Here is a 17,991-nt window from a genome sequence, read left to right as displayed (position 1 = left end):
TGAATGTAATTATGGAATGTGTCGGATTTTGATTATTAAATGTTATTACATTATTATATATATATATTATTATACTAATTAAAACTGATGTATCCCCTGTACTAATCAGTTGGGGGGTGCAGACGAGCCGAAGCGTTACTATTCGACCCTGCCAGGACCTCTGAGGACGAGGGGGAGTCAAGGGGGGGCCACGACCAGGAAGAAGGAGGGAGAGGGGGGAGGAGCGGGGGGAGGAGGGGTGAGACATTCCCTCTACCAGTCCCCTCACCTGCTGCTGCTGCAGGGATACAACAAACAGGTACCAACTACACTACCTGACGGATACATGTTGGGATATATGATACAGCAGACTGACAGGTACCAACTACACTACCTGACGGATACATGTTGGGATATATGATACAGCAGACAGACAGGTACCAACTACACTACCTGACGGATACATGTTGGGATATATGATACAGCAGACAGACAGGTACCAACTACACTACCTGACGGATACATGTTGGGATATATGATACAGCAGACAGACAGGTACCAACTACACTACCTGACGGATACATGTTGGGATATATGATACAGCAGACAGACAGGTACCAACTACACTACCTGACGGATACATGTTGGGATATATGATACAGCAGACAGACAGGTACCAACTACACTACCTGACGGATACATGTTGGGATATATGATACAGCAGGCAGACAGGTACCAACTATATATATTTAATATATATTGTGTTATATATACAGTATATTTAAAATACATAGTGTTATATATACAGTATATATAATATATATTGTTATATTTACAGTATATATAATATATAATGTTATATATACAGTATATTTAATATATATATATATATATATATATATATATATATATATATATATATATATATATATACAGTATATATAATATATATTGTGTTATATATTCTAGGACTGCCTGGTGTACCTGTTGAACAGAGAGCAGCACACTGTGGGTCAGGAGACCCCGTCAGCCCGACCAAACATCTGCCTGTCCTCTCCTGACATCCTGCCACTCCACTGTCGCCTCCACCGCGTCCCTGCCCCCCGTCGCCATTGCAGCCCCCCGAACAACAACAACCCCTCCGCAGCCGCCGCCGCCATCACCGGGGACGACCGCTTCTGCGTTGCCGTGGAGCCCATCCCCCACGCGACGGTCCTGGTCAACTTCTCCCGGTGCGAGCAATCCACCCAGCTTCGCCATGGCGACCTGCTGTCGTTCGGAGCCCACTACATCTTCCTGTATAAGGACCCAACGGGGGCCAAACCCCTCCCCGCCCAGACGCTGGCACGCCTCCGAACCCTGGGGCAGCTTTACGAGGCTGGGGGAGGGGGGGTGGAGACAGAGGGTGGGACAGAGGGGGGAGGGACCTGTAAGATGTGTGGCTCATTGTTAAAGGACAGGGGGGTGTTGTCCTCCCAAACCGGCCCCCCCGCCAGGCGCAGTTTCAAACCACACCTGGTGAAACCCCGAGGCGGGGGTGTGGGGGGGACAGGCGTCGTAACGACGATCTTGGCGGGACAGAACCAGAAGAGACGCCTACAGCTAGACTTTGAACAGGTAAATAAATATAGGTTGTTGTAGAGTAATCAGTCAATGTATTTATCTACAGCTAGACTCTGAACAGTTGTTGTAGAGTAATCAGTCAATGTATTTATCTACAGCTAGACTCTGAACAGTTGTTCTAGAGTAATCAGTCAATGTATTTATCTACAGCTAGACTCTGAACAGAGAAATAAATATAGGTTGTAAATATCGGTTGTTGTAGAGTAATCAGTGAATGTATTTATCCTGTGTTGTCACTTTGGAAGTCCAGGAATAGTTGCCCCAATGTTTATTGAGTTGAGTTGAACTGAACTGAATCAAACTGAACTGAATCATTTAATTCCGTCAGGCCCACGAGGACGCCCTGGTGAGCAGGATCATGTCTCTGATCGAGCCGGGCGGAGACGATCACAAGTTAGCCCCTGCCTACCTGCTGTGTCTCTGCATACAGCACTCTGCCTCCGCCTTCCCACCAGGCTGCTTCGGCAAACTGCTGCTGAAGATAGTACGATGTATACAGACCATCTCCTGGGTGAGAGGGAGGGGCCTAGACGGAGAGGGAGGGGTTTGGAAGGGGTAGGAGGGGCCTAGAGGGAGCGGTTTAGAAGGGGTAGGAGAGGTTTAGGTGTAGAGGGGCATGTTATTACTTGTCCTGAGAAACAATAGACCAACTTTCATTAAGAAGTGATGGAAGTTACTGACTCGGATCTGTTCAACTCGTTCAGACAAAATAACAAATATTTTGACTCATTTGGTCAATTTGTTTCAGTAATGCCCAGAGCACGCAGAGCACCCCCTGCCAGCGAACGATAAACTAAAAACTGGACAGAATCATGACTCTGCAAGCCTCTTGTTCACCACAGGGGGCTTATTGGAGCTTTTTGGAGCTTTTCTCAGTCTTTTATTACACAAGGTGTGCTCCAAACAATGTGCATTTGTAATTGCTAGGCACACAAATACGATTATTTATTGATACCTTTGAAACGAAGTCTCGTTGCGGCCACATCCGGACTATATTGTGAACGACTCTTGGCGAAATGCTTGACTGCCGCCCGTGTGATTAGGACAACAGGCCTATCATTTGCGAACTGCAGTATTAAAACACATTTAGAATTTTTATTTAACTAGGCAAGTCAGTTAAGAACAAATTGTTATTTACAATGACGGCCTACCTCGGCCAAACCCGGACGATGCTGAGCCAATTGTGCGCCGCTCTATTGGACTCCCAATCACGGTCGGCTGTGATACAGCCTGGAATCGAACCAGGGACTGTAGTGACGCCTCTAGCACTGAGATGCAGTGTCTTAGACCACTGCGCCACTCGGGAGACAAAGTTTCCGCGCAAACGATTCGAGTTCGAGTTTGTTGGGCATGTTTTGGTTCTACAAAAGCTGTGTCCATCATAACATTCAATAATCAATGAATTGCATTCATTCTTGCGCCATGCGATCAATGATCAGTTGTAAACGTCTTTTTCTTCTCTATGCTGCCTGCAGCATGATCTATTTCCCCTCATGCACATGACAGACCGTTGCTGGTCGGAGCGCGTCTCTGGAGCCGCTGAGCCATAGGAGCGTGTATTCATCCTGCTGCTGGAGAATTCATGGCTGCCGTCAGGTCAAACAAACGACTAAAATGAACGAGTCACTCGGAAAAAACGAATCATGACTCTGGAGTCGGTAAAAAGAATCATGACTCTGGAGTCGTTAAAATGAATCATGACTCTGGAGTCGTTTAAAAATAATCTCTGGAGCCATTTAAAAGAATCATGACTCTGGAGTCGTTTAAAAAGAATCTCTGGAGTCGGTAAAAATAATCATGACTCTGGAGTCGTTAAAAGGAATCTCTGGAGTCGTTTAAAAGAATCATGACTCTGGAGTCATTTAAAAGTTCTAGTCGTTGACGAAGTGCACATCACTAATAATAAGGGCTTTGTTTTACGGTTTAAGATCATTATTCTGGTTGACTTGCTGAAGGAATTTATCAGATTACAGGATCTGAATGGTTTCAACTCTTAGCTGATGCTGTACTTGTGGTATAACTTCAACTTCTTATCCACATGATGGGTTAGGATTCAGGAGTTAGGATTCAGGGGTTAGACAGAGTAGAGTAGAGGTTAGGGTTAGACAGAGTAGAGTAGGGGTTAGGGTTCAGGGGTTAGACAGAGTAGAGTAGGGGTTAGGGTTCAGGGGTTAGACAGAGTAGAGTAGGGGTTAGGGTTCAGGGGTTAGACAGAGTAGAGTAGGGGTTAGGGTTCAGGGGTTAGACAGAGTAGAGTAGGGGTTAGGGTTCAGGAGTTAGACAGAGTAGAGTAGAGGTTAGGGTTAGACAGAGTAGAGTAGGGGTTAGGGTTCAGGAGTTAGACAGAGTAGAGTAGGGGTTAGGGTTCAGGGGTTAGACAGAGTAGAGTAGAGGTTAGGGTTCAGGGGTTAGACAGAGTAGAGGGTCCGTGTCTCTGGGGTTAGACAGATAGAGGGTTAGGGTCTCTGGGGTTAGACAGATAGAGGGTTAGGGTCTCTGGGGTTAGACAGATAGAGGGTTAGGGTCTCTGGGGTTAGACAGATAGAGGGTTAGGGTCTCTGGGTTTAGACAGATAGAGGGTTAGGGTCTCTGGGGTTAGACAGAGAGAGGGTTAGGGTCTCTGGGGTTAGACAGAGAGAGGGTTAGGGTTCAGGGGTTAGACAGAGAGAGGGTTAGGGTCTCTGGGGTTAGACAGATAGAGGGTTAGGGTCTCTGGGGTTAGACAGATAGAGGGTTAGGGTCTCTGGGGTTAGACAGATAGAGGGTTAGGGTCTCTGGGGTTAGACAGAGAGAGGGTTAGGGTCTCTGGGGTTAGACAGATAGAGGGTTAGGGTCTCTGGGGTTAGACAGATAGAGGGTTAGGGTCTCTGGGGTTAGACAGAGAGAGGGTTAGGGTTCAGGGGTTAGACAGACAGAGGGTTAGGGTCTCTGGGGTTAGACAGATAGAGGGTTAGGGTCTCTGGGGTTAGACAGATAGAGGGTTAGGGTCTCTGGGGTTAGACAGATAGAGGGTTAGGGTCTCTGGGGTTAGACAGAGAGAGGGTTAGGGTCTCTGGGGTTAGACAGAGAGAGGGTTAGGGTCTCTGGGGTTAGACAGAGAGAGGGTTAGGGTCTCTGGGGTTAGACAGAGAGAGGGTTAGGGTCTCTGGGGTTAGACAGAGAGAGGGTTAGGGTCTCTGGGGTTAGACAGAGAGAGGGTTAGGGTCTCTGGGGTTAGACAGAGAGAGGGTTCAGGGTTTCATGGAGAAACAGGTCAAGCAGTTGATGTTTTGTTAATACTTTAACACCCTCTCATCCCTTTCTAGTGCTGTCTGACTATTCAACACCAGGCTTCTCTCTGTGTTATAGTCACCTACAGTGTTAGTGAGCTAGCTGCTAGCAGCAGGCTTCTCTCCTGTGTTATATTTACCTACAGTGTTAGTGAGCTAGCTGCTAGCAGCAGGCGTCTCTCCTGTGTTATAGTCACCTACAGTGTTATTGAGCTAGCAGCAGGCTTCTCTCCTGTGTTATAGTCACCTACAGTGTTAGTGAGCTAGCTGCTAGCAGCAGACTTCTCTCCTGTGTTATAGTCACCTACAGTGTTAGTGAGCTAGCAGCAGGCTTCTCTCCTGTGTTATAGTCACCTACAGTGTTAGTGAGCTAGCTGCTAGCAGCAGGCTTCTCTCCTGTGTTATAGTCACCTACAGTGTTAGTGAGCTAGCTGCTAGCAGCAGACTTCTCTCCTGTGTTATAGTCACCTACAGTGTTAGTGAGCTAGCAGCAGGCTTCTCTCCTGTGTTATAGTCACCTACAGTGTTAGTGAGCTAGCTGCTAGCAGCAGACTTCTCTCCTGTGTTATAGTCACCTACAGTGTTAGTGAGCTAGCTGATAGCAGCAGGCTTCTCTCCTGTGTTATAGTCACCTACAGTGTTAGTGAGCTAGCTGCTAGCAGCAGACTTCTCTCCTGTGTTATAGTCACCTACAGTGTTAGTGAGCTAGCAGCAGGCTTCTCTCCTGTGTTATAGTCACCTACAGTGTTAGTGAGCTAGCTGCTAGCAGCAGGCTTCTCTCCTGTGTTATAGTCACCTACAGTGTTAGTGAGCTAGCTGCTAGCAGCAGGCGTCTCTTCTGTGTTATAGTCACCTACAGTGTTATTGAGCTAGCGAGCAGCGGCTTCTCTCCTGTGTTATAGTCACCTACAGTGTTAGTGAGCTAGCTGCTAGCAGCAGGCTTCTCTCCTGTGTTATAGTCACCTACAGTGTTAGTGAGCTAGCTGCTAGCAGCAGGCTTCTCTCCTGTGTTATAGTCACCTACAGTGTTAGTGAGCTAGCTGCTAGCAGCAGGCTTCTCTCCTGTGTTATAGTCACCTACAGTGTTAGTGAGCTAGCTGCTAGCAGCAGGCGTCTCTTCTATGTTATAGTCACCTACAGTGTTATTGAGCTAGCAGCAGGCTTCTCTCCTGTGTTATAGTCACCTACAGTGTTAGTGAGCTAGCTGCTAGCAGCAGGCTTCTCTCCTGTGTTATAGTCACCTACACTGTTAATGAGCTAGCTGCTAGCAGCAGGCTTCTCTCCTGTGTTATAGTCACCTACACTGTTAGTGAGCTAGCTGCTAGCAGCAGTCTTCTCTCCTGTGTTATAGTCACCTACAGTGTAAGTGAGCTAGCTGCTAGCAGCAGGCGTCTCTCCTGTGTTATAGTCACCTACAGTGTTAGTGAGCTAGCTGCTAGCAGCAGGCTTCTCTCCTGTGTTATAGTCACCTACAGTGTTAGTGAGCAAGCAGCAGGCTTCTCTCCTGTGTTATAGTCACCTACAGTGTTAGTGAGCTAGCTGCTAGCAGCAGGCGTCTCTCCTGTGTTATAGTCACCTACAGTGTTAGTGAGCTAGCTGCTAGCAGCAGGCTTCTCTCCTGTGTTCTAGTCACCTACAGTGTTAGTGAGCTAGCAGCAGGCTTCTCTCCTGTGTTATAGTCACCTACAGTGTTAGTGAGCTAGCTGCTAGCAGCAGGCTTCTCTCCTGTGTTATAGTCACCCACAGTGTTAGTGAGCTAGCTGCTAGCAGCAGGCGTCTCTCCTGTGTTATAGTCACCTACAGTGTTAGTGAGCTAGCAGCAGGCTTCTCTCCTGTGTTATAGTCACCTACAGTGTTAGTGAGCTAGCTGCTAGCAGCAGGCTTCTCTCCTGTGTTATAGTCACCTACAGTGTTAGTGAGCTAGCTGCTAGCAGCAGGCTTCTCTCCTGTGTTATAGTCACCTACAGTGTTAGTGAGCTAGCTGCTAGCAGCAGCAGTGGTGACTGTAGACTGTTGTAGTCAGGTTCAGTAAGTCCATAGTTCCCTATGGGCCCTGGCCAAAAGTACTCGCACTATATAGGGAATAGGGCTGTGGTCTAAAGTAGTACACTATATTGGGAATAGGGTGCCATAGGGCCCTGGTCTAAAGTAGTGGACTATATAGGGAATAGGGCTCTGGTCTAAAGTAGTACACTATATAGGGAATAGGGTTCCATTTGGGGTGCACCCTAAGTCTATTGTAGTCAGGTAAACAAATGATGTGGTGTTTTAATGATTGTTGAGGTCTTTTGTCTGATTAGCCAGCTGATTAATTATGCAGATCTCATTGAGAGGTCAGAGATGCCGTCAATACACGCCGTAGGAATACAGGAAGCATCCACCTCTCAGAATAAAAGATGTCGCTTCGCTTTAACATACTTTATTCAAAATGTTTCAAATCACATTTCATTCTTTTAAGCCCGTTTTTTTTTATACATCAGCAGTTGTCACAACGTGCTTTACAGATACCCAGCCTTAAACACCAGAGAGCAGAAGCAATGCAGAGGCCGAAGAAAAGTGTCTAGAAAAATAACCCGGACGGCATTATTGTTTTTCATTTTGCGTGTGTGTGTGTGTTTATGTGTGAAGTTGCTGAGAGAGAGAGAGAGAGAGACTTTTCTTTCAGAACGTAAGATCCACCTACACACACTGTTAAATCTTTGATGAGCTTCTAATTGCAGCGTGTGTTTCAGGAGAAGACAAAGAAATTGGCACAGAAGCAAGCTCAGCAGTGAGTATCATATTCCGCCTTGTGGTGTGTGGGTGTGTGGGTGTGTGGGTGTGTGTGTGTGTGTGTGTGTGTGTGTGTGTGTGTGTGTGTGTGTGTGTGTGTGTGTGTGTGTGTGTGTGTGTGTGTGTGTGTGTGTGTGTGTGTGTGTGACCCCTCATTCTCCTCTCTCTCTTATCTCTCTCTTCTTTCTCCTCTCAATTCAATTCAATTTAAGGGCTTTATTGGCATGGGAAACATATGTTTACATTGCCAAAGCAAGTGAAATAAATAATAAACAAAAGTGAAATAAACAATACACATTTACAGTAAACATTACACTCACAACAATTTCAAAAGAATAAAGACATTTCAAATGTCATATTATGTGTATATACAGTGTTGTAACGATGTGCAAATAGTTCAAGTACAAAAGGGAAAATAAATAAACATAAATATGGGTTGTATTTACAATGGTGTTTGTTCTTCACTGGTTGCCCTTTTCTTGTGGCAACAGGTCACAAATCTTGCTGCTGTGATGGCACACTGTGGTATTTCACCCAGTAGATATGGGAGTTTATCAAAATTGGGTTTGTTTTCAAATTCTTTGTGGGTCTGTGTAATCTGAGGGAGATATGTGTCTCTATTATGGTCATACATTTGGCAGGAGGTTAGGAAGTGCAGCTCAGTTTCTACCTCATATTGTGGGCAGTGACACATAGCCTGTCTTCTCTTGAGAGCCATGTCTGCCTACGGTGTCTTTTCTCAATAGCAAAGCTATGCTCTCTCTCTCTCTCTCCTCTCCCCTCTCTCTCCTCTCTCTCCCCTCCTCTCTCTCTCCTCTCCTGTCTCTCTCTCCACTGTCCCATCTTGTCACGACTTCCGCCGAAGCTTTCTAGCCATCGCCGCTCCATTTTTCATTGATCCATTTGTTTTGTCTTGTTCCCTGCACACCTGGTTTTCATTCCTAAATCACACTGCATGCATTTATTCCTGTGTTCCCTCTCATGTCTTTGTGTGAAATTGTTTGTGTTACGTGTTAATTGTTGACGCGCCAGACTGGTTTGCTTATACCGTGTTGTTCACGAAGATGTTTATTGTTAAACATAAATGATTGTGACTGTTTTGCGCGTTTTGCACTTTTGCCTATGGGCTGGAGGTTTTGACGCAGTTGCGTCCATCTGTTGGTTTCTCCTGCCTCAATAAAGTGTGCTTCTGTTCACAACTCTCTGCTCTCCTGCACCTGACTTCGCTACCAGTACGCACACACCTGACACATCTCCTCTCTCCCACCTCTTGCTCTCCTCTCCTGTCTCTCTCTCCTCTTTCCTCACTCCCCTCTCTCCCCTCCTCTCTCTCTCCTCTTTCCTCACTCTCCTCTCCCCTCTCTCCTTTCTCCCCACCTCTCTCTCCTCTCCTGTCTCTCTCTCCTCTTTCCTCACTCCCCTCTCTCCCCTCCTCTCTCTCTCCTCTTTCCTCACTCTCCTCTCCCCTCTCTCCTTTCTCCCCACCTCTCTCTCTCCTCTCCTGTCTCTCTCTCCTCTTTCCTCACTCTCCTCTCCCCTCTCTCCTTTCTCCCCACCTCTCTCTCTCCTCTCCTGTCTCTCTCTCCTCTTTCCTCACTCCCCTCTCTCCCCTCCTCTCTCTTTCCTCACTCTCCTCTCCCCTCTCTCCTTTCTCCCCACCTCTCTCTCTCCTCTCCTGTCTCTCTCTCCTCTTTCCTCACTCTCCTCTCCCCTCTCTCCTTTCTCCCCGCCTCTCTCTCTCCTCTCCTGTCTCTCTCTCCTCTCCTGTCTCTCTCTCCTCTCCTGTCTCTCTCTCCTCTTTCCTCACTCCCCTCTCTCCCCTCCTCTCTCTCTCCTCTTTCCTCACTCTCCTCTCCCCTCTCTCCTTTCTCCCCACCTCTCTCTCTCTCCTCTCCTGTCTCTCTCTCCTCTTTCCTCACTCCCCTCTCTCCCCTCCTCTCTCTTTCCTCACTCTCCTCTCCCCTCTCTCCTTTCTCCCCACCTCTCTCTCTCCTCTCCTGTCTCTCTCTCCTCTTTCCTCACTCTCCTCACCCCTCTCTCCTTTCTCCCCACCTCTCTCTCTCCTCTCCTGTCTCTCTCTCCTCTTTCCTCACTCCCCTCTCTCCTTTCTCCCCACCTCTCTCTCTCCTCTCCTGTCTCTCTCTCCTCTTTCCTCACTCTCCTCTCCCCTCTCTCTTTTCTCCCCACCTCTCTCTCTCCTCTCCTGTCTCTCTCTCCTCTTTCCTCACTCTCCTCTCCCCTCTCTCCTTTCTCCCCGCCTCTCTCTCTCCTCTCCTGTCTCTCTCTCCTCTCCTGTCTCTCTCTCCTCTCTTGTCTCTCTCTCCTCTCTCCAGTCAAGACCCGGCCTCCCTGTCTCTCCTGTCCATCAGTGATCTGATCCCAGACCTGCAGGTCATATTCTTCTGGATGTCCAACAGTATAGAGATCCTCTACTTCATCCAACAGAAGGCCCCAGCGTACACACAGGGCATAGAGACGCTCGACTCTAAAGGTACACACTCACAAGGAGAGGGGAGGAAAGAGAGTCTTCTGGGATGTCTAGGTTCAGCAGTCATTATTCATTGTGACATAGAATGTACTGGTCTCTCTCTCTCTGTCTCTGTCTCTCTCTCTCTGTCTCTGTCTCTCACTCTCTCTGTCTCTGTCTCTCTCTCTCTCTGTCTCTCTCTCTCTGCCTCTCTCTCTCTCTGTCTCTCTCTCTCTCTCTTTCTCTCACTCTCTCTCCCTCTCTTACTCTCTCTCTCTCCCTCTCTCTCTCTCTCTCTCTCTCTCTCTCTCTCCTCTCTCTGTCTCTGTCTCTCTCTCCTATTTCTTTCTCTCCCCCCTCTCTGTCCCCACTCTCTCTCTCACTCTCTCTCACTCTCGCTCTTGCTCTCCTTCTCTTTTTGCTTTCTCTTCTCATCAGTTTTTCAGTGTCAGAAGTTTTTCAGTGTCAGAAAGTTGTGGAAACTCTCCTTGAGTCCATTACATGAACGGTGTGTAGCTCTGTGACAAAATCTCAATTTGATTCAATTTAAAGTCAAGCTGTAACACAACAAAATATAGAATAAGTCAAGGAGTTTGAATACTTTCTGAAGGCACTGTATATTTTATATTGTTTATACATATATTTATATTCAGGTTCCAAGGAGTCGTTGCTATCGGCGACCATCTCAGCCAATGAGGAGGCTATGACCATCCTGGAGGAAGTGATCATGTACACCTTCCAGCAATGTGTCTACTACATCACCAAGGTAACTGTTACTCTGTATATTACATCATCGTGGTAACCGTTACTCTGTATACTAAATCACCAAGCTAACCATTACTCTCTATACTACATCACCAAGGTAACCATTACACTCTATACTACATCACCAAGGTAACCATTACTCTCTATACTACATCACCAAGGTAACCGTTACGCTCTATACTCCATCACCAAGGCAACCGTTACACTCAGAGGGGTGAGACAGAGAGGAGAGAGTGGGTGACTATATTGTGTCTTGAGCTTGGTCAGGCCAGCTTTAACTTCCTCACAACAGTGTTAGTCAGGAAAGAGTTATCCCACTGAACCTGGACACAATCCATTCACACAGACATCAGGGTGTGTCAGCAGCTCAGCAGGTGGTCCTCTACTCACCACTGAGGATAGAGGCCATGTATGTCTGTCTCACCACTGAGGATAGAGGCCATGTCTGTCTGTCTCACCACTGAGGACAGAGGCCATGTCTGTCTGTCTCACCACTGAGGATAGAGGCCATGTCTGTCTGTCTGTCTGTCTGTCTCACCACTGATGATAGAGGCCATGTCTGTCTGTCTCACCACTGATGATAGAGGCCATGTCTGTCTGTCTCACCACTGAGGATAGAGGCCATGTCTGTCTGTCTCACCACTGAGGATAGAGGCCATGTCTGTCTGTCTCACCACTGAGGATAGAGGTCATGTCTGTCTAGCTCACCACTGAGGATAGAGGTCATGTCTGTCTAGCTCACCACTGAGGATAGAGGTCATGTCTGTCTAGCTCACCACTGAGGATAGAGGTCATGTCTGTCTAGTTCACCACTGAGGATAGAGGTCATGTCTGTCTGTCTCACCACTGAGGATAGAGGTCATGTCTGTCTAGCTCACCACTGAGGATAGAGGTCATGTCTGTCTAGCTCACCACTGAGGGTAGAGGTCATGTCTGTCTAGCTCACCACTGAGGATAGAGGTCATGTCTGTCTAGCTCACCACTGAGGATAGAGGTCATGTCTGTCTGTCTCACCACTGAGGATAGAGGTCATGTCTGTCTAGCTCACCACTGAGGAAAGAGGTCATGTCTGTCTAGCTCACCACTGAGGATAGAGGTCATGTCTGTCTGTCTCACCACTGAGGATAGAGGTCGTGTCTGTCTAGCTCACCACTGAGGATAGAGGTCATGTCTGTCTAGCTCACCACTGAGGATAGAGGTCATGTCTGTCTAGCTCACCACTGAGGATAGAGGTCATGTCTGTCTAGCTCACCACTGAGGATAGAGGTCATGTCTGTCTAGCTCACCACTGAGGGTAGAGGTCATGTCTGTCTAGCTCACCACTGAGGATAGTGTCACGTCCTGACCAGTTAAGGGTTATTTGTTGTTGGAGTTTGGTCAGGATGTGGCAGAGGGTATTTGTTTTATATGGTTTGGGGTGGTGGTGTAGGTAGTAGGTCGTTTTATTTATGTATTCCGGGGGTTTTGGGCACTGCTCTGTGTTTATGTATTCATATGTTTAGTTAATTAGTTGTGGGTATAGGTTCTAGGTTTGTTTTCTATGTATAGTTAATTGGGATGGGACTCCCAATTGAAGGCAGGTGTGTTGAGTTGCCTTTGATTGGGAGTCCTATATAATAGGGTGTGTTTGTCTTTGTGTTTGTGGGTAGTTGTTTTTGCACTGCGTTTGTATAGCCTGCAAAACTGTTGCTGTCGTGAGTATCGTTTATTGTTTGTTTTTCCTGTGGATGCTTTGAGTATTTCATTAAAAGAATGAGTATCCACATACCCGCTGCAGTTTGGTCAATTCAACACGGCACCTTTTGTGACAGATAGAGGTCATGTCTGTCTAGCTCACCTCACCACTGAGGATAGAGGTCATGTCTGTCTGTTTCACCAAATCAAATCAAATCAAATGTATTTATATAGCCCTTCTTACATCAGCTGATATCTCAAAGTGCTGTACGGAAACCCAGCCTAAAACCCCAAACAGCAAGCAATGCAGGTGTAGAAGCACGGTGGCTAGGAAAAACTTCCTAGAAAGACCAAAACCTAGGAAGAAACCTAGAGAGGAACCAGGCTATGAGGGGTGGCCAGTCCTCTTCTGGCTGTGCCGGGTGGAGATTATAACAGAACATGGCCAAGATGTTCAAATGTTCATAAATGACCAGCATGGTCAAATAATAATAATCATAGTAGTTGTCGAGGGTGCAACAAGTCAGCAACTCAAGAGTAAGTGTCAGTTGGCTTTTTCATAGCCGATCTTTGAGAGTATCTCTACCGCTCCTGCTGTCTCTAGAGAGTTGAAAACAGCAGGTCTGGGACAGGTAGCATGTCCGGTGAACAGGTCAGGGTTCCAGCAGGTCTGGGACAGCAGGTCTGGGACAGGTAGCACGTCCGGTGAACAGGTCATGGTTCCAGCAGGTCTGGGGCAGCAGGTCTGGGACAGGTAGCACGTCCGGTAAACAGGTCAGGGTTCCATAGCCGCAGGCAGAACAGTTGAAACTGGAGCAGCAGCACGGCCATGTGGACTGGGGACAGCAAGGAGTCATCATGCCAGGTAGTCCTGAGGCATGGTCCTAGGGCTCAGGTCCTCCGAGAGAGAGAAAGAAAGAGAGAAAGAGAGAATTAGAGAGAGCATATTTAAATTCACACAGGACACCGGATAAGACAAGAGAAATACTCCAGGTGTAACAGACTGACCCTAGCCCCCCGACACATAAACTACTGCAGCATAAATACTGGAGGCTGAGACAGGAGGGGTCAGGAGACCCCATCCGTGAAACCCCCGGACAGGGCCAAACAGGCAGGATATAACGCCACCCACTTTGCCAAAGCACAGCCCCCACACCACTGGAGGGATATCTCCAACCACCAACTTACCATCCTGAGACAAGGCCGAGTATAGCCCACAAAGATCTCCGCCACGGCACAACCCAAGGGGCGGGCGCCAACCCAGACAGGAAGACCACGTCAGTGACTCAACCCACTCAAGTGACGCACCCCTCCCAGGGACGGCATGGAAGAACACCAGTAAGCCAGTGACTCAGCCCTTGTAATAGGGTTATAGGCAGAGAATCCCAGTGGAGAGAGGGGAACCGGCCAGGCAGAGACAGCAAGGGCGGTTCGTTGCTCCAGCCTTTCCGTTCACCTTCACACCCCTGGGCCAGACTACACTTAATCATAGGACCTACTGAAGAGATGAGTCTTCAGTAAAGACTTAAAGGTTGAGACTGGGTCTGAGTCTCTCACATGGGTAGGCAGACCATTCCATAAAAATGGAGCTCTATAGGAGAAAGCCCTACCTCCAGCCGTTTGCTTAGAAATTCTAGGGACAATTAGGAGGCCTGCGTCTTGTGACCGTAGCGTACGTGTAGGTATGTACGGCAGGACCAAATCGGAAAGATAGGTAGGAGCAAGCCCATGCAATGCTTTGTAGGTTAGCAGTAAAACCTTGAAATCAGCCCTTGCCTTAACAGGAAGCCAGTGTAGGGAGGCTAGCACTGGAGTAATATGATCACATTTTTTGGTTCTAGTCAGGATTCTAGCAGCCGTATTTAGCACTAACTGAAGTTTATTTAGTGCTTTATCCGGGTAGCCGGAAAGTAGAGCATTGCAGTAGTCCAACCTAGAAGTAACAAAAGCATGGATTAATTTTTCTGCATCATTTTTGGACAGAAAGTTTCTGATTTTTGCAGTGTTACGTAGATGGAAAAAAGCTGTCCTTGAAACAGTCTTGATATGTTCTTCAAAAGAGAGATCAGGGTCCAGAATAACGCCGAGGTCCTTCACAGTTTTATTTGAGACAACTGTACAACCATCCAGATTAATTGTCAGATTCAACAGAAGATCTCTTTGTTTCTTGGGACCTAGAACAAGCATCTCTGTTTTGTCCGAGTTTAAAAGTAGAAAGTTTGCAGCCATCCACTTCCTTATGTCTGAAACACAGGCTTCTAGCGAGGGCAATTTTGGGGCTTCACCATGTTTCATTGAAATGTACAGCTGTGTGTCATCTGCATAGCAGTGAAATTTAACATTATGTTTTTGAATGACATCCCCAAGAGGTAAAATATATAGTGAAAACAATAGTGGTCCTAAAACGGAACCTTGAGGAACACCGAAATGTACAGTTGATTTGTCAGAGGACAAACCATTCACAGAGACAAACTGATATCTTTCCGACAGATAAGATCTAAACCAGGCCAGAACTTGTCCATGTAGACCAATTTGGGTTTCCAATCTCTCCAAAAGAATGTGGTGATCGATGGTATCAAAAGCGGCACTAAGATCTAGGAGCACGAGGACAGATGCAGAGCCTCGGTCTGACGTCATTAAAAGGTCATTTACCACCTTCACAGGTGCAGTCTCAGTGCTATGATGGGGTCTAAAACCAGACTGAAGCGTTTCGTATACATTGTTTGTCTTCAGGAAGGCAGTGAGTTGCTGCGCAACAGCTTTTTCTAAGATTTTTGAGAGGAATGGAAGATTCGATATAGGCCGATAGTTTTTTATAATTTCTGGGTCAAGATTTGGCTTTTTCAAGAGAGGCTTTATTACTGCCACTTTTAGTGAGTTTGGTACACATCCGGTGGATAGAGAGCCATTTATTATGTTCAACATAGGAGGGCCAAGCACAGGAAGCAGCTCTTTTAGTAGTTTAGTTGGGATAGGGTCCAGTATGCAGCTTGAAGGTTTAGAGGCCATGATTATTTTCATCATTGTGTCAAGAGATATGGTACTAAAACACTTTAGTGTCTCCCTTGATCCTAGGTCCTGGCAGAGTTGTACAGACTCAGGACAACTGAGCTTTGGAGGAATACGCAGATTTAAAGAGGAGTCCGTAATTTGCTTTCTAATGATCATGATCTTTTCCTCAAAGAAGTTAATGAATTCATTACTGCTGAAGTGAAAGCCATCCTCTCTTGGGGAATGCTGCTTTTTAGTTAGCTTTGCGACAGTATCAAAAATACATTTCCGATTGTTCTTATTTTCCTCAGTTAAGTTGGAAAAATAGGATGATCGAGCAGCAGTGAGGGCTCTTCGATACTGCACGGAACTGTCTTTCCAAGCTAGTTGGAAGACTTCCAGTTTGGTGTGGCGCCATTTCCGTTCCAATTTTCTGGAAGCTTGCTTCAGAGCTTGTGTATTTTCTCTATACCAGGGAGCTAGTTTCTTATGACAAATGTTTTTAGTTTTTAGGGGTGCAACTGCATCTAGGGTATTGCGCAAGGTTAAATTGAGTTCCTCAGTTAGGTGGTTAACTGATTTTTGTCCTCTGACGTCCTTGGGCAGGCAGAGGGAGTCTGGAAGGGCATCAAGGAATCTTTGGGTTGTCTGAGAATTTATAGTACGAATTTTAATGGTCCTTGGTTGGGGTCTGAGCAAATTATTTGTTGCGATTGCAAACGTAATAAAATGGTGGTCCGATAGTCCAGGATTATGAGGAAAAACATTAAGATCCACAACATTTATTCCATGGGACAGAACTAGATCCAGAGTATGACTGTGGCAGTGAGTAGGTCCAGAGACATGTTGGACAAAACCCACTGAGTCGATGATGGCTCCGAAAGCCTTTTGGAGTGGGTCTGTGGACTTTTCCATGTGAATATTAAAGTCACCAAAAATTAGAATATTATCTGCGATGACTACAAGGTCTGATAGGAATTCAGGGAACTCAGTGAGGAACGCTGCATATGGCCCAGGAGGCCTGTAAACAGTAGCTATAAAAAGAGTAGGCTGCATAGATTTCATGACTAGAAGCTCAAAAGACGAAAACGTCGTTGTTGGTTTTTTTTGTAAATTGAAATTTGCTATCGTAAATGTTAGCAACACCTCCTCCTTTGCGGGATGCGCGGGGGATATGGTCACTAGTGTAACCAGGGGGTGAGGCCTCATTTAACACAGTAAATTCATCAGGCTTAAGCCATGTTTCAGTTAGGCCAATCACATCAAGATTATGATCAGTGATTAGTTTATTGACTATAACTGCCTTTGAAGTTAGGGATCTAACATTAAGTAGCCCTATTTTGAGATGTGAGGTACCACAATCTCTTTCAATAATGACAGGAATGGAGGAGGTCTTTATACTAGTGAGATTGCTAAGGCGAACACCGCCATCTTTAATTTTGCCCAACCTAGATCGAGGCACAGACACGGTCTCAATGGGGATAGCTGAGCTGACTACACTGACTGTGCTAGTCGCAGACTCCACTAAGCTGGCAGGCTGGCTAACAGCCTGCTGCCTGGCCAGCACCCTATTTCATTGTGGAGCTAGAGGAGTTAGAGCCCTGTCTATGTTCATAGATAAGATGAGAGCACCCCTCCAGCTGGGATGGAGTCCGTCACTCCTCAACAGGCCAAGCTTGGTCCTGTTTGTGGGTGAGTCCCAGAAAGAGGGCCAATTATCTACAAATTCTATCTTTTTGGAGGGGCAGAAAACCGTTTCCAACCAGCGATTGAGTTGTGAGACTCTGCTGTAGAGCTCATCACTCCCCCTAACTGGGAGGGGGCCAGAGACAATTAATCGATGCCGACACATCTTTCTAGCTGATTTACACGCTGAAGCTATGTTGCGCTTGGTGACCTCTGACTGTTTCATCCTAACATCGTTGGTGCCGACGTGGATAACAATATCTCTATGCTCTCTACACTCGCCAGTTTTAGTTTTAGCCAGCACCATCTTCAGATTAGCCTTAACGTCGGTAGCCCTGCCCCCTGGTAAACAGTGTATGATCGCTGGATGATTCGTTTTAAGTCTAATACTGCGGGTAATGGAGTCGCCAATGACTAGGGTTTTCAATTTGTCAGAGCTAATGGTGAGAGGCTTCGGCGTCTCAGACCCCATAACGGGAGGAGTAGAGACCAGAGAAGTCTCGGCCTCTGACTCCGACTCGTTTAATGGGGAGAACCGATTGAAAGTTTCTGTCGGCTGAATAAGCGACACCGGTTGAGCATTCCTACAGCGTTTCCCGCCAGAAGCCATGAGGGGGTTTATACTAACGTTACTATCTGTACTTAATGGTGGCACAGACGCAGTTTCATCCTTTCCAACACTGAAAAACTCCCTTGCCTAACGATTGCGTCTGAAGCTGGGCTTGCAGCACAGCTATCCTCGCCGTAAGGCGATCGTTCTCCTGT

The 17,991-nt window shown here is 46.8% G+C and overlaps 1 protein-coding gene across 2 annotated transcripts in view; it reads left to right on the top strand.

The window, feature by feature from the left end:
- Positions 1 to 17,991, top strand: part of LOC106563988 (Ras association and DIL domains) — an 88,823-nt gene that overhangs the window by 30,902 nt on the left and 39,930 nt on the right. For both annotated transcript variants that reach the window (XM_082967826.1, XM_082967828.1), the window contains exons 6-11: positions 110 to 298; positions 949 to 1,596; positions 1,931 to 2,113; positions 7,604 to 7,641; positions 9,977 to 10,134; positions 10,764 to 10,876. In XM_082967826.1, coding sequence (XP_082823952.1) covers positions 110 to 298; positions 949 to 1,596; positions 1,931 to 2,113; positions 7,604 to 7,641; positions 9,977 to 10,134; positions 10,764 to 10,876 — 1,329 coding nt within the window. The remainder of the gene's footprint in view (positions 1 to 109; positions 299 to 948; positions 1,597 to 1,930; positions 2,114 to 7,603; positions 7,642 to 9,976; positions 10,135 to 10,763; positions 10,877 to 17,991) is intronic.

Source organism: Salmo salar, chromosome 02, assembly GCF_965601325.2.
Source record: "Salmo salar chromosome 02, fSalSal1, whole genome shotgun sequence".
NCBI classification, from domain to species: domain Eukaryota; kingdom Metazoa; phylum Chordata; class Actinopteri; order Salmoniformes; family Salmonidae; genus Salmo; species Salmo salar.
Note: the sequence above shows the minus strand (reverse complement) of the source record. Positions and strands in the feature narration are given on the sequence as shown.